The sequence below is a fragment of the Ornithodoros turicata genome, chromosome 5 (genome assembly GCF_037126465.1).
Source record: "Ornithodoros turicata isolate Travis chromosome 5, ASM3712646v1, whole genome shotgun sequence".
NCBI lineage: Eukaryota > Metazoa > Arthropoda > Arachnida > Ixodida > Argasidae > Ornithodoros > Ornithodoros turicata.
Window position 1 is genome coordinate 12,960,214 of NC_088205.1, and position 13,670 is coordinate 12,973,883.

Sequence of the window (13,670 nt, forward strand, 5' to 3'; positions counted from 1 at the left end):
GCAATGCATCCTGGACAGGTCCTGGTCGCACGTCACAGCAAACGTCAAGGCACACGTGACCTTAAAGATGGCGGTGCCCGTGATCGGCGGCCAAACTGTTTGTAAACAATGCGGTTGTTGTTTCTGGACGATGTTTTGGATGTTTTTCGATCACGCTAATTATCTTTATCCGATAATCTCGCAATAAAACGCGCAGTTTCACACATAAAGCCTCGTATTGTTGACAATTTCCAAAGGTGTGATGACGACCGCGCGTTAAGACTTACCGAGCCGATGCGATGTACTTAAACTAAGGTGAAATGTGCTACCATGTTGCGGAAGAAGCACCGCATAGTTTACGCTGGCAAAATACGGTCATCTCTTGGTGTTATGACGGCGAAAATATGTCGGTAAGCGGCAAAACGACCTATAAACAAAGTCACATGACCTCAAAATGACGTTTTCTATGACGTGCGACCAGGACAAGATGACAGTTTTCCCAAAAGCACCCGCTTGAGGGTAGTTACAACAATGGCGGGTTTGTGTCCCCCCTGTGCTTCTTCCGCTCTCGACGGCGAGCATGTTACGAGCATGCGCATTTATGCGCCTCGTGAGTGTCGTCTGCTACGTATTGATCCTGCGGTGTGTGCATGTCATCTGTTTCTCTGTTGAGTTCCCCATTGACGGCATGCATCTTTACGAAACTAGTAGGGATGAAAGTTCGATTGACACGGCAATCTGAATGACAAAGAGGAAGATGTGTCCTGCTTCTCCCAAGCTATGCTTGTGGTCCGGACTACAACAGGCGAAAGTGCGTGACTACGCAAAGAGCTGCCGGAAGTTCATGAACGCACAATGCGCAGCGAGGCGCCCCTCGTAGAAGAGCGGTAGAGCGTCCGAGAAATTCGTGTGAAGACTGCCCCAGAGCAAATCGTGCACTGGACCTGGGCGCTCTCGCTCGGATTACCAGATGCATCACGCGAAATCGCCATTAGTCCTTGGTGGCACACGAAACACGAACGCGAATACGTGTTCCATTGAAAAGCTGATTAATTGGAATCAATGAATATAATTATTTGACACCGCGTCTTAAACGACTGGTCTTGAAGACCCATTCGTCCATTCCTAGAGATGCCGTTTTGAGCGTTTTGCGTTTCCATATGCTTTACTTACTGCTGATTTATAATCGGTAGACGTTTGGGCCTCCATATCAAAGTCCTATAAGAAAGCACAAATGGCAGCTCTCTGAAGGATGAAATATTCCCTTTCCTTCTGAAATTTACGGTTTCAACATCCATGTAAACCACAGTAGAAACGACGTGTTAGTTCATAATTGCAAAACAAACAAAACACACTGTACAAATGCAGGGAGGCTGTTTTCGAATACGAAAAAGACGAAGTGGACTTTCAGATCGCAGTCGCTCCTCAAAGACAGACATATTGTCAGGTAACTAAAATCTCACAAGCTCAGCTATAGTATTTAGGACGCGCAAAAGCCCCCATTACAGACCCCTCAACTACAACGCTGTGTGCTAAAATAGCTAAAACCAGGGCTAAACACACTAAGAACAACACAGGACGGACACACTGCGCGACGCATGTTTTGTTCTTAGTGTTTTTAGCACTGGTTTTAGCTATTTTACCAACAGGCCCAAATTGGTACTTTATTCAGAGATGTGCTTCCCGTACTGCAGAACCCAAACCCCCTATCCTCTGCACTGCGAGACTTCGACACGTATTTGGGCTCCAGACATCAATGGAACGCATCACGAGTCAATGTTTTTACATTCCGCGCGAATGTTCCGCATATCGGAGTTGGACGTGTAGACGATCGCTTCAATGTCTGACCATGTTTTTACCAAAACATTTCTTCAATATTGAACACACATTGTCTGACGCGTCCTATAGGAAGGGACACTTTGTACACACTTGCAATGTTAGAAATATTCAAGGGCTTACATCTTTCGGTATGTCGAGTGCTCGCAAGAGTGCTGTGAACAAAAGGTGTGTTTCAAGAGGTTAAGGATATAGCCTTAACATAATGCAGACAGAAAATCTGTGCCATCTGCTATTATGTACTGCGCTGTTCTTTATCAGTGGGCGATCACTCTTTTCGATTAGGTATCGACATCACGAATTCTGTCACTTTTGAGGCGGTGGTTTGGTAAGCGACTAGGAACAGCTCGATCACTACCGTGGGCTGTATGACATATGTAGCAACGCTTGCTTACAATGACAGTTCAGTTTTTGCCCGTGTAATCTTAAGCGATACCCACTGTAAGAGGGTAAGGCTACCCAAGCAGCACAATGTACTGAAAGTTGAGTGCAATAGGTGTGGACGGTATGTGTCTTATCAATGTTCTTTAGTTTCATGAGTCTCGGTTCAAGGCCTTCCACCTACTCGTCCACCCCTATTGCACTCGACTCTGCTATAGGCTGGGGGACCGCGAGACAACGGCGGCCATGAATGATGCCACAGGTCTCAATTTTCATGTCCTGAGGTGTAGGTGTCATCATCATCATCAAAATAACGTTACTAGAGTGTTCATAATGTGATGTATAATAGATTACTACACATACCACGTGGATGTGTCGGGGAAGTGAAATTTTCGGTGTAGCCTTGCACAATAGGTAACAGGAACTTGGACATTTCAGGCTGGAAATCTACGTGAACAGAAAACGTTTAAAGTACCCTCGGTTAACATGGTGTCATTTAAATATGCGATGGCATAACATCCACCTCTCATAACCGTGCTTCCTATTGCACAGCCAATGTAAAACTCACATTGTTTCGTGTAGATCGCAGAACAGGATTTTGTCGCATTCCATACGAGAAACAGCAAAATACCGGTGGCACGGTTGGCACTAGAGCCACTAAATAGGAAGCAGAGTAGAGACACTGAGCCACGCCGGCGAGCGAGACCGCCATCTTGTGTCCGGCGCGGATCTGTCGCCTAGAAATGAATCTGCAGCTTCTCCGCCGAAGAACTGCGCGCAGTCGTGTCAGCTCGCAACCGAGGAAACCGGTTTTGGACGGGAGGGGACTCAACATGGACGGCGCGTACTTGGAAGGAGAAACCACGTGACGCGATCGGCCCAATCTCGAACACCGAACGGCGGCTCCGGCGCGGAAAAGGAATGCGATACTCTGTACCCCTATTTAGTGACTCTGGGTTGGACCTTTTTCACAGAGCCGTTTATAGGGAGAGTTTGACCATTAGGAGGAGCCTAACTTGAAGCGCGTCGTGCGACGTCACGGCTAAGCCACCTCCCTCGCCGTGCTCTATTGTTGTCCCGTTGTCAGCCGGTCGCCGACGCCATATTGATGCTGATCGTTGTTTACGATGCAAGGAGGGAAGACACGTGCGTACATTGTCCTTCGAAAGCCCTTCGTCCTTGAACTCTTTCAGTTTGGCAACAAAACCCCCCTTATCAGAGGCGGCTGTGGGTCATAAGTCGGTTATTCCTGTTGATTGCATTCATTGCAACAACGAAGCTGACGGACAGCATCAATATGGCGCGCATCAGATGGCTGATAAGCGGATTCCGCTTGGATTCAGTCTTTTTGGGCGTCGCAACGACGACTCTGACGTCAAAATAGGCTCCACCCACGAGGCGGCAAAAGATCAAAGAATGGCCAAACCCTCCCTATAAATGGCTCTGCTTTTTCACATACGCCTCATATCCTAGCAGCTTTCCAGCGAACCACGCTCGGATCGCGTCAGAACAAATTCACGTGGGTAGCACAAAGGACCAAGACTGTCCGGAGTGGGGCCGGCGAGCTCACGTCGTTCGTGCGGTCTCCCCACTGGTCCCCACTTCTGTCGTTCCTATACTGCGCCATCTAACGAAGACGGAGATAATCAACTCCGGCGCCTCAAGGTCGTGCGCATGCGCAAAATCCGTTGTGAAAAAGGTCCGTTACAGTCGATACAGGGCACGAAATGTTATCTTCCATAACGGATGACATTAGTGGAAGCACTACGAAAACTGAAAACAAAAGGGGGCCTCACTCTGGAGCAGCGTATTGGTGAGGTCGTCGAAGAAATGTTTTCTCATGTTGTTCAGTTCCTGTGTGTGCTGCGTGATAAAATGATAAAATTCGTTATAAAATTCCTGTCCCTGAGGTCTTCAAACTATCTTCTTAGCGGCTGAGGTAGTTCCTTTATCCTGCAGTAATCGCTCAACTTTCTCGATGCATGGGCTATCAGATACTATACGTCTACTTGGACAATCACTGGGCAAATTATGGACAAGTGAAAAAGATTTTGAAAGCAAATATGCTTGAGGAGGTGGAAAGGACATAATCTCCACGTACACACATATATATATATCTCCACACACACGCGCGCGCACGCACACACCCACCCAAAAGGCAAGTTCGTGCAGATACCCAGATCATGCATATCCGGGCGACACACCCCTTACAGAATAGAGCAGGTGTTCCTACAACACGGTATAGTTACTCAGTATGCCTCTTCTGACCAGTCGTCAGCAGAGCGCTTCCATTTCAACCACATTAAAGTAGCACTGAAAGGAGAAACTTTAGCGAAACACCTAACTGTAGGGGTCGTTACCATTTCCGTGACTGAAATATTCTCGTTTCTGGGGATTTCATTCCCCACATCACCACCAGCAATTGGGTAGAGTATCGCCTTTGGCGATGAAACTCCCCATTCATCATCTTAAAGTAAAGTTGTGGTTCATTTCCGTTACGTTTCCGACATGTCACCAGCCGGAAAAGCGAAAGAAAAGACGAAGATTGAAAAGTTGCAATATTTGTGTACGTTGCTGAAAGGAGACCGGTCATTCGTGGTCTGCGAGCAACAGAGTCGTGCTACGACGATGCACTCGATTGACGGCAGTTGAAGCAGCGCTGCGGAGACAACCGCGGCCGTATTAATTGCGCGGGAGTACCTAATAAAAGTACGCATGCCATGCGTGCGTGTCGCGCGTCTGTTGCTGCTGGTCCACACTATTGCGTTCAAACGCGTCCGTCCGCCAGCGTTTGCGTACGACGCCCGCATCCGTTTCGCGTTTCCGTCCGCACCTTTGCGAAACCGGTTTCCTATAGATGCTCCTTGGCAGCCGGATACAGAGCAAAGCCACTCGACAATGGGTGTTCCCAGGATTTTTTCCATGGGGGGGGCAAATTCCTTCCAGGGGGGGGGGCAAGCGCGCAACCCCTCCTACCACCCCTTTTTCTGGAGGTGGACGTTGCGGACTGTGCGGGTGTTTAGAGGTTCCTATTATGACATCTGAGAATAACCATTACAACCTCTGAGTCTATGACTAAAGAGCGTAGACGGGTAGAAATCCAGCGAACCGATAGGGAAGTATGAAAGGAGCTGCCTCAGGACGAGAGTCGCCGATATTTCGAACAGAGACTGTTCTTCTTCTGGGCGGTTCTTCTGCTATTTCATGATAGGCAAGCCTGAGCGATGGGCAAGACACGTAAACAAACACAAACACGAAGGCTCAAAGCAATGATCTTCTATTTGTGCAGTTTGTCAGCTCAGCACAGAAAACGGAACTATGTAGAGAACTAACTGAACTGTGAACTGAGCGTGAACTAAACTGTCAACTGAACTATTTCAAGAGATGCAGCACGGCAAGAGACCTTTGCAAGAGATGAAAGCATGGCACACGGTTTCCAGCAGAGTAGTATCAGTGCGTGGAACTATTCATTGTGTCGCTCCGTCAATAAGTTGAACTCGCTGAACTCCATAATGTAAAAGCCTGAGTTTAGGCATTCAGTTCATCCACCATCTGGCCTGCATATACGCCATGTTGTCAGTTGAACTCGCTGAACCAACACGTTACGGAGAAGGCCTCTGCACACATTCGAAAACGTCATACATCTGGTCCGGCTGCCATGCATTTTCAATGAGTCAGCTTTTCACTTCTTCGCTCTTTTGATGACGTCACATCTATCTATCTATTCGTGACGTCACCTGTGACGTGAACGATGCAAGGAGAGATGCTTCGCAGCAGGGGGGGGTGAAACTGTTGCGCGCGCTGTGCAGATGTGCTACGCTCGTACCGATATACTCTGCGGACCACGCGCTCTTTGTGTATGCAATGGAATTTACCTTGGAAGCATTTTTGATGTACAAGCCGACTTCATCAATGCGTGCTTCAAATCCAACTTGTCCTTCGCTCTTGATGGCACGGCTCATTTCAAACAAGGATCCCATCATCAGGAGAGAACCCATTCTACACAAAGACATCGAGTAGGATCCATAAGACGACATGTCAGAGAAAATCATGGTTCACTGTAAATTTGAAGCGTGGTATCGGACGTCGTCGAAGTGATAATAATTGCAGTTTCTATGGCACACGAGTAACTAATGATATAATATAGTAAGAAAATAGCGTGCTGAGAAATGATGTAACTAGTTATGAAGTAATGAAGTTATAACTAAAAATGAAGTAACTACTAAAGTGGTAACTAGGCACAAAATAGGACCTCAAAGACCTCATTGTGAGACGTCGTGAAAGTGTTACTATAACTGATATGGGTCACAGAGGGCAAATATGTCGCTTTTCAGAACCTTCAATGTTATAGTGACGCACATAAAGTAACCAAAGGAGCAACATAGTGATAAACCAGACATGCAAGGATGTTGTGCTGATGCCAAATTCTTCATTCTGGTACAGGAAAGACCTGCTCGCAAAGCTCAGTCTCACTGTTGTGGTTGCCTGTCCGGATTTCATACGAAGAGTTCGGAAATTCAAGGCTCGCGTTCGGTGTCCGGGTGAAGGTGTAATCGGGCCATAAAATGTTTGGAAATTGGCGAAGTCGGAGTTAAAACACTACGCCTTGGGTTTTTCGTTTGCGTCGTCGTCGTCGCCAAAGATTGAGCGATAGTAACAGGAGCGATCAAAGCGCATGAAAATATTGTATAGACCACGACGTATAGACAACCTCTCATCTATGAGAATCCTCCATACCCACAGGGCCGGCTGTCCTCGGTTTGGGGGGAGGTTTCAGAGTTGAAGCCCGTAGTGGGGGAGGGGAGAAAGAGAAATCCCATGTATAAACTGACGTGTGTTTTTTTTTGTTTTTTTTTGGGGGGGGGAGGGGGCGGATCCACCCGTCACCCCCAGTGGATCGGCCAGTGCGTACCCAGCGCTCAGCTTTCAAGTCTCAAGAATTTGATACTGCTCCTCACAATACACGTCATCTAATCCAAGACAGGGCAAAAACCGCCGCCTCTTGGAGGCAGAGAAAAATTAAATGAAAAGGTAAATTTCAGCAGTTGGAAAAAATGTTTCAGTTCAGCCAAATAGAAGGCTATGTATTGTATGTTCAACAAAACTCCAGAATCATAAAATCGTTGCGTGTTGAACGCTTCCAAATAAGGTCTACCTATACTGTACGTAGAGAAAAATACTTTCACTATTTTGTCGGGACTCGTTTTTTATTACTCGCCCCCCCCCCCCCCCCTCCCCGGGGTGTTCGATATTTGTGGACGGAAAAGGTGGCGTAGCTAGTCCTTATATACGTAAAGAAGTCTTCACATCCACGTCCTTGATCCAAGCACAGAGGGACGACCAACACAATAACATTGGTGACATTATCTAAATTTCCATTCAATTAAGATCGTGGTTTCTTGAATTGTGTAGTTCCGTTTCAGTGGCAGCCAAGACAGTGCCATTCATGGTACCACGACGGTGCACTCTCAGAAAAAAAAAGGGTGTGTAAAGGTGGTAACTTCTATAGTTCCCACCTAAGTCAGTGAACATAGCGTCTGACGAAAGGGTGTAAAAGGGTGGTAACCCTGCCTTTTATCCCCCCTTTGCAGGTGCGGCGGCACAATATGTGTGTAAGAGCCGTTATTACAGCCACAGAAGCAGTGCACTTTCGGCGATAGCGTTGCTTTCCCAGCATTGTCGGTGCAGTGTACATTGAGTACATTGTGTACAACGAAGATAAATACATGCAACTAAAATTCGTTTTGGGATTTGTGGTAATCTGTTGAGCCGACTTCAACCAGGTAGCAAGGAGAACTTTGCGACTTTCAGGCACAACATATGCGACTTAAAAGGCGTGTAACTGCTCCACCTTTCTTTTCTTTTTTTTTTTTTCTTAGAGAGTGTAAAGACACTCACAGTATGCCGGCCAAGAGGAGGATGTAGATGCCAGTGTAAACACTAAGAAGACAACGCATGTTTTCCGTCAGGTCCTGGGTTCGATCTCCGCCACAGCGCTTCCTGCGCCTCAGCTGAATATACGCAACGCTGCCGAACAGGCCCAGGATACTGTACGCAAAACCAGTTACGTACATGACGAATACTTTCGGTTCGTACGTGAAATACTGGAAGAGACAGGTTAGACCAATGACCATCGTTAAATCATACACGAAAACTTACCTTGTCCATGATCTCAATCATGTCGACGCCACCACCAAACTGGCGCAGAAAGACTAGAACGGAATGAATTTCAATTGTCTTAAGACAACCTGATGTCTACGAGCACTTGCTGGACGTTAGGAACGTGAGGTTGTGTAATGAATGACAGCTGCACACCAATATGCGATATCAGAATAAAGTTTAAACCGTCTTATATGCTACTCTGGACACGTTCACCACAAAGAAGAACATAAATATTTGCTATACATGTATGACGAGAAAGAGGGGAAGAGGAACTGACGTGCGTCCCTGGGGTTTGCCAGGATAAAGTTGAGGAACCAACTGATGACGTCGTACCAACCGGACAAGAGGGAATCATCGTCCTGTCTGCGTAAGGTTTCTTGCCCTTTCCGGTTCCATGCGTCCGAGTCGTTGCTCAGATTATAGCCTGCAAAGAGCTGGGGACGCCACTGGGAAAAAAAAGAAAAGAAAAAGGAAATAGAGGAACGTCTTGAGACTTCTCTCTGGGGCCATTATATGCAAATTGAAGGAACCCAAGCAGCACAATGTACTGAAAGTCGAGTGCAATAGGGGTGGACGGGTAGGAGCAAGGCCTTGAACACGCTCATGCAACTAAAAAACATCGATAAGGCACATACCGTCCACCCCTATTGCACTCGACTTTCAGTACATTGTGATGCTTGGGAACGCGCGCAAACGTGAGACACTTGAGCCAAACACGTATACGGTTGTGACTATAGCTTTGCAGATTATCCGGTCGATATTTCTAGTGAAATGGTTCAGGGTGGACCCCTGGCTCTGTCCGAGCAGGACTGTCCCGTATACCAATCTTCTATGTATATTTTTAGCGGGGTTAGGTCCATTGACTAGGCCTTTTCCTTTTTCTTTTTAAGTTTGCACGCTATGCTACGGTCGTTAGGGACGCATTAAGTTCGATCGCGATGCAGTACGGTTCAGTCTTCTTTAGCGCGTCGCCTTGAAGACTACTTGATAACAGAAGACCTGTCCGACATATCTGGTAGTCATTGTGGGGTTGTGTGCTTGAGTGGCAAAGAACGTATAGACATCTTCATCATTCTGCACAACTCCGTCTTCCGTGTTTTCACCAGTCTTTTCTCTTCTTTTTCTTTTTCGCGTGGAGCAGTAGCCGTTAAAAGAGCAATGAGGTGAGATCCTGCCTCGTCTGTCAAGCTGTCGACTAGGAGTCACCATGCAAAATATTTTCGCTCTGCGGTGAGTTATAGCTGTGTAATGGACTTCGGAGAAAGCATCCTCGGACGGCCGACACGATGCTCTCGTGACGTGATGAAGGCTCCGTGCCTTGTGTTGTTTTTCCCTTCGCAGCGCACGCGCCGCTTATACATGCTTGAGCCATGCTCCAACAGCTCCCCATAGCGCCCATAGTTTGAGATAATTCACACAACACTGGGCACACGACCAATGAGAGTGCAACGTTGTCAAAATTATGCAATGCCAGTCGGCCAATCAGGAGCCTTAACTTTGGCTGACCTTTCGACCGGTTCTGGCTACCATCGACTTCTACCGGATTTCACGCCTACCACCGTTACCCGATATTCAAAATAACTGAAGCTTCTTTTGGCTAACAGAAATATTTATTTGACCCAAAGCACTGATTCAAAGATCTGATACATGGATGCACTGTGAATACAAAGTCCGTTGCTGACGCACTGTAACTAAGTTCGAAGTTCGAACTTGAAGCAAAACGAACACAGCTCTCGAAATCCGACGGGGCCCGCGCTTGTTCTTCACTCTCCAACCGCTCCAACTCACGAAGCATTCCAGTTCCGGAGTTGATAGACTGTTCGTCGGATAATAGTCGTGCCCAGGAACAGTACAACACATGTTGAATCACATCGACGCATGAATAAACCAGCGAACACTTCTACAAACTGTTCTGCCGATTGACATCACCGAAACACGGAACACAAGAGGACGCCTTGCCGGCCGATTTAATGATGAGCATCTTCTTTCGTTGTTTGCAGAGCGGAAGAGGCGCTTGTGTGGCACGTAATCGTAATCCTGTCTTTGTTGTCAGGCCTCAAAATCCGACGGCGCTCGAACGCGTTCTTCACGCTCCAACCGCACCAGCCCACGAAGCATTCCAGTTCCGTAGTTGATAGACTGTACGTGGGATAATAGTCGTGTCCAGGAACAGCACAACACGCGTAGAATCACAAACTGTTCTGCCGATTGACATCACCGAAACACAGAACACAAGAGGACGGACGCCGTGCCGACCGATGCGAGCTATTTCGAAACTATGCTGAAACGGCCGCCGGGACGCTGCACACACATGCGCGCGTACAAAATGCGATTTCAAAACGTTGTCGACCAATCGGAGCGCGCACGCAGCCTGGGCCAATGAGCTTGCAACGTTGTAGATTGGCGCAGTGGTACATACTCTACAGCCGCATCCTCGGTTACCTGAGGAGGACTGCTTGAGCTGTGCCGCTGTACGTCACTGGTCACGTGAGGGGAGTAGCATACGTCACGACGTCCTCTCGTTCTGCGATGCGCTCTTTTCACGAGGAGAAGGACTTTTCAAAAGTGTGAGGAACAGAGCCCTCGCGGTCGCTTAGCAGGTCACCTATACGCTCATCGTTGTTTCGCGGGAACTCAATTTATTCGTTATTAGTAAGTAAGTTAGTGATGGGTAAGCATGGGTTGGTACAGTCAGTCCGCAAAAATGGTAACGGAGTTTCAGTTATGGTTATTCGTTTTGAAATGTCTCTTGTTACAGTTTCCACGTAAAGTAACTCAGTTGCTTTACAGTTACTTCGAAGAAAAAAGTCCGAATAAATGTAACTGAAAAACTTCGGTTTTTCTTTTCTTTTTTTCAGTTGGACTGACCAAACATGCTTATACACCGTTATAAACAGATGATTTCCGATGCACCCTAGCAGCACGGTGGGAGCTATAGTCTAAGGGTCCAGCCTGCGTACGAGATGACAAAATTCGTGGAATTCCTAGTTGGGAAAAACGGCATGGTATTTGAAGCCTCAACAAAGCGACGCTTGGAAACTGACGCGTGGATAATATTGTTATTCCTGAGTAACTTAGTTTATTACATTCTACTGTTACTTTAACCAAAAGTTGAGTCTAAGCTTTATACTTTTGTGAAAAGTAACTAATTACTGCAATAATACTTGCAACTTCGTTGCATGTACTAATGAAGACTTATCGAAAACACCAAATAAAGAGTAAAGAGTGAAACTGGGTTGTGAAAAAAATCGAGTTTCACTACCTTTACCTTACTTTTCAAAGTTCTTAGTACGAAGTATCGCGAAGTGACTCGAAAGACAGCTTGTGTACTTTCAAATCACGGTGTACAACAAGGCAGTGGTGGATTAAGGGGGCGGGGAGAGTTGGGGGACCGCACCCTCCCTAAAACCACCCGGATAAACATCATTACCCCCTCTCCATTCCACCACTACGCGCTTAACAAAGAACCCCCCCCCCCCCAAGTGAGTGCACGGTTCCGCCCCTGCAACGAGGATACGCCTACTACAATAATCGAACAGGGGTGTAGTAGGGGTGGTGTACGGATGTAGTTCCGTGGAGGTGCTTATGGCTTTTAAATATTAGTAAGCGTGTATGAAAGTGAAATAATGCGCAGAAGTGAACGTGGGTGACATACCGGATCGGAAAGTATAACAAGTGAAAAAAAATGAGGGCTGGAAGGTTTTTTTCATGCGTTAGCATTAGAGTCCTCGCGACGAAAGAATCGCGGAGTGGACTGTCTGTAGCCACGGTGCGGCGCGCATGCGCGGTGAGTGGAGGGGGAAGGAGGGAGGAAGAGGGCGATTGGAGAGCGCGACGCCGGACGCGGCTCGTCGGCGTTGGCACTATAGAGCACTGCACGGTCTCGGGCTTACCCGAAAATACGAGCCTCGCCCGGGTAAAGCTCTCTTTTTGCGGGCCTGGGCTGACCTCGGGTTGGACCATTATGGGCCCGGGCCCGTACATTGCCCTGCCTATGTCGGGTTCGAGCCTGTGCTTCCCCTCTGTCAGTCAGCGACGGTCAAATTTTACAGCCTAACACACTGGGCAGGGCGGGGCCAGCTGGGTAGCCTATAAATTTATGGGATCGGGCCGGGCTTGGGCCGAAAAACTTAGAATTCTTCGGACTTGGGCCGTGCCCGGGCTAGGTATGCAGTCATCGGGCCGGGCCCGGGCGGGTAAATCAAAGGAAGGTCAGGTTCGAGCCGAGCCGGTTCGGGCCTAGGCCTAAGAAGGCGGCCCATGTAGTGCTCTATTCAGCGCTTGGCAGGACAGCTGCGGTGGTCGACAGGTTCAGACGTGCCTGCGTGAGCGCGCCATGGGTTATGAAAGCTGTGCGGAGGAGCGAGGTGCGGCGGCGAAAGAAGGTTGAGACTGCGAGACGGCGCCGCCAAGCTGAATCGGAAGAAGCCCAAAAAGCTCGTTTGGCTGCGGATGCTGTCTTGCGTTAGCGTTGTGTAGGGTCATGTGAAGGGTTGTGTAGCGTTGTGAAGGGGAGTTCCCAAAGCGTTTTCGAGTTTTAATACAATGCATTTCTGTCGGATCCACCATGATTTTTTTGCATGTATTTCCATGATAACCTATTATAAGCACTTCTGCTACAGCAAAAGGCGATGATATTCCTCCACATTGTCGTAAAGGTAGAGAAGCGTTGGATTAGATTAAGTAGGCTAGGCCACCTCAGTGAGGCTAGTTCAGACCAGGTTTGTTTAGTACCCTGGAGGGTGAGGTGGAGACGGAGAAAAAAAGAACACGTGATAAAGGTCTAACTTCTGTCGAAGACTATGACGGACGTATAACTCACCGTGACTTTTCTGCCCATATACGCCAAGTCCTTCAGCGACATGTTTGCTTTCAGACGCTGTGGAACGGAACGCAGTGGAGAAACCGATCAGTCGACGCGTGCTCTGTCTGGTTGTCGTCTTCCTTTTATCCTGGAAGGGTGACCAAGGTATGGCCAAAGAGACGTACGGGATCAGGAGATGCGAGAATTCATTGCACAGTGTTAGAAATCGGCCAACGCTGATGGCTCTCGCCTTATCCCCGTCTGCCGTTACGCGCACGCCGGTGCTTTTCCTTGTGAAGTCGGCTGAGAACGCATCATAGTGTTGCCATCCAGAAAAGACACACCGCCATCCCGGCAGGTATCGGCAGGCAGAGCGATTGATGTTTTTTTTTTCATTGTCCTTTTATTCAGGGACTGAAACCGAAACGAATATCGGTTCGGTTACGGTTCAGTGTCCTCTGAAAGCGGTCCCGGTTACGGGATTCGCCGTTCTAATATGTGGTTACAT

General features: G+C 47.9%; 1 protein-coding gene across 8 annotated transcripts in view; it reads right to left on the reverse strand.

Moving 5' to 3' along the window:
- The window catches only part of LOC135394058 (uncharacterized), a 31,057-nt gene extending 17,700 nt beyond the window's left edge, over positions 1-13,357 (reverse strand). For 2 of the 8 annotated variants that reach the window (XM_064624514.1, XM_064624511.1), the window contains exons 1-8: positions 13,181-13,356; positions 8,636-8,804; positions 8,356-8,408; positions 8,095-8,300; positions 6,072-6,195; positions 3,993-4,059; positions 2,560-2,643; positions 1,939-1,970 (exon numbers count right to left, since the gene is read on the reverse strand). In XM_064624514.1, coding sequence (XP_064480584.1) covers positions 1,939-1,970; positions 2,560-2,643; positions 3,993-4,059; positions 6,072-6,195; positions 8,095-8,300; positions 8,356-8,408; positions 8,636-8,804; positions 13,181-13,222 — 777 coding nt within the window. In that variant the 5' untranslated portion in view covers positions 13,223-13,356. Of the gene's footprint in view, positions 1-1,152; positions 1,198-1,938; positions 1,971-2,559; positions 2,644-3,992; positions 4,060-6,071; positions 6,196-8,094; positions 8,301-8,355; positions 8,409-8,635; positions 8,805-13,180 lie in introns of those variants that run through there. The other 6 variants (XM_064624516.1, XM_064624515.1, XR_010422760.1 and 3 more) reach the window with 5 other exon arrangements.
- Positions 13,358-13,670: the final 313 nt, after the last annotated feature.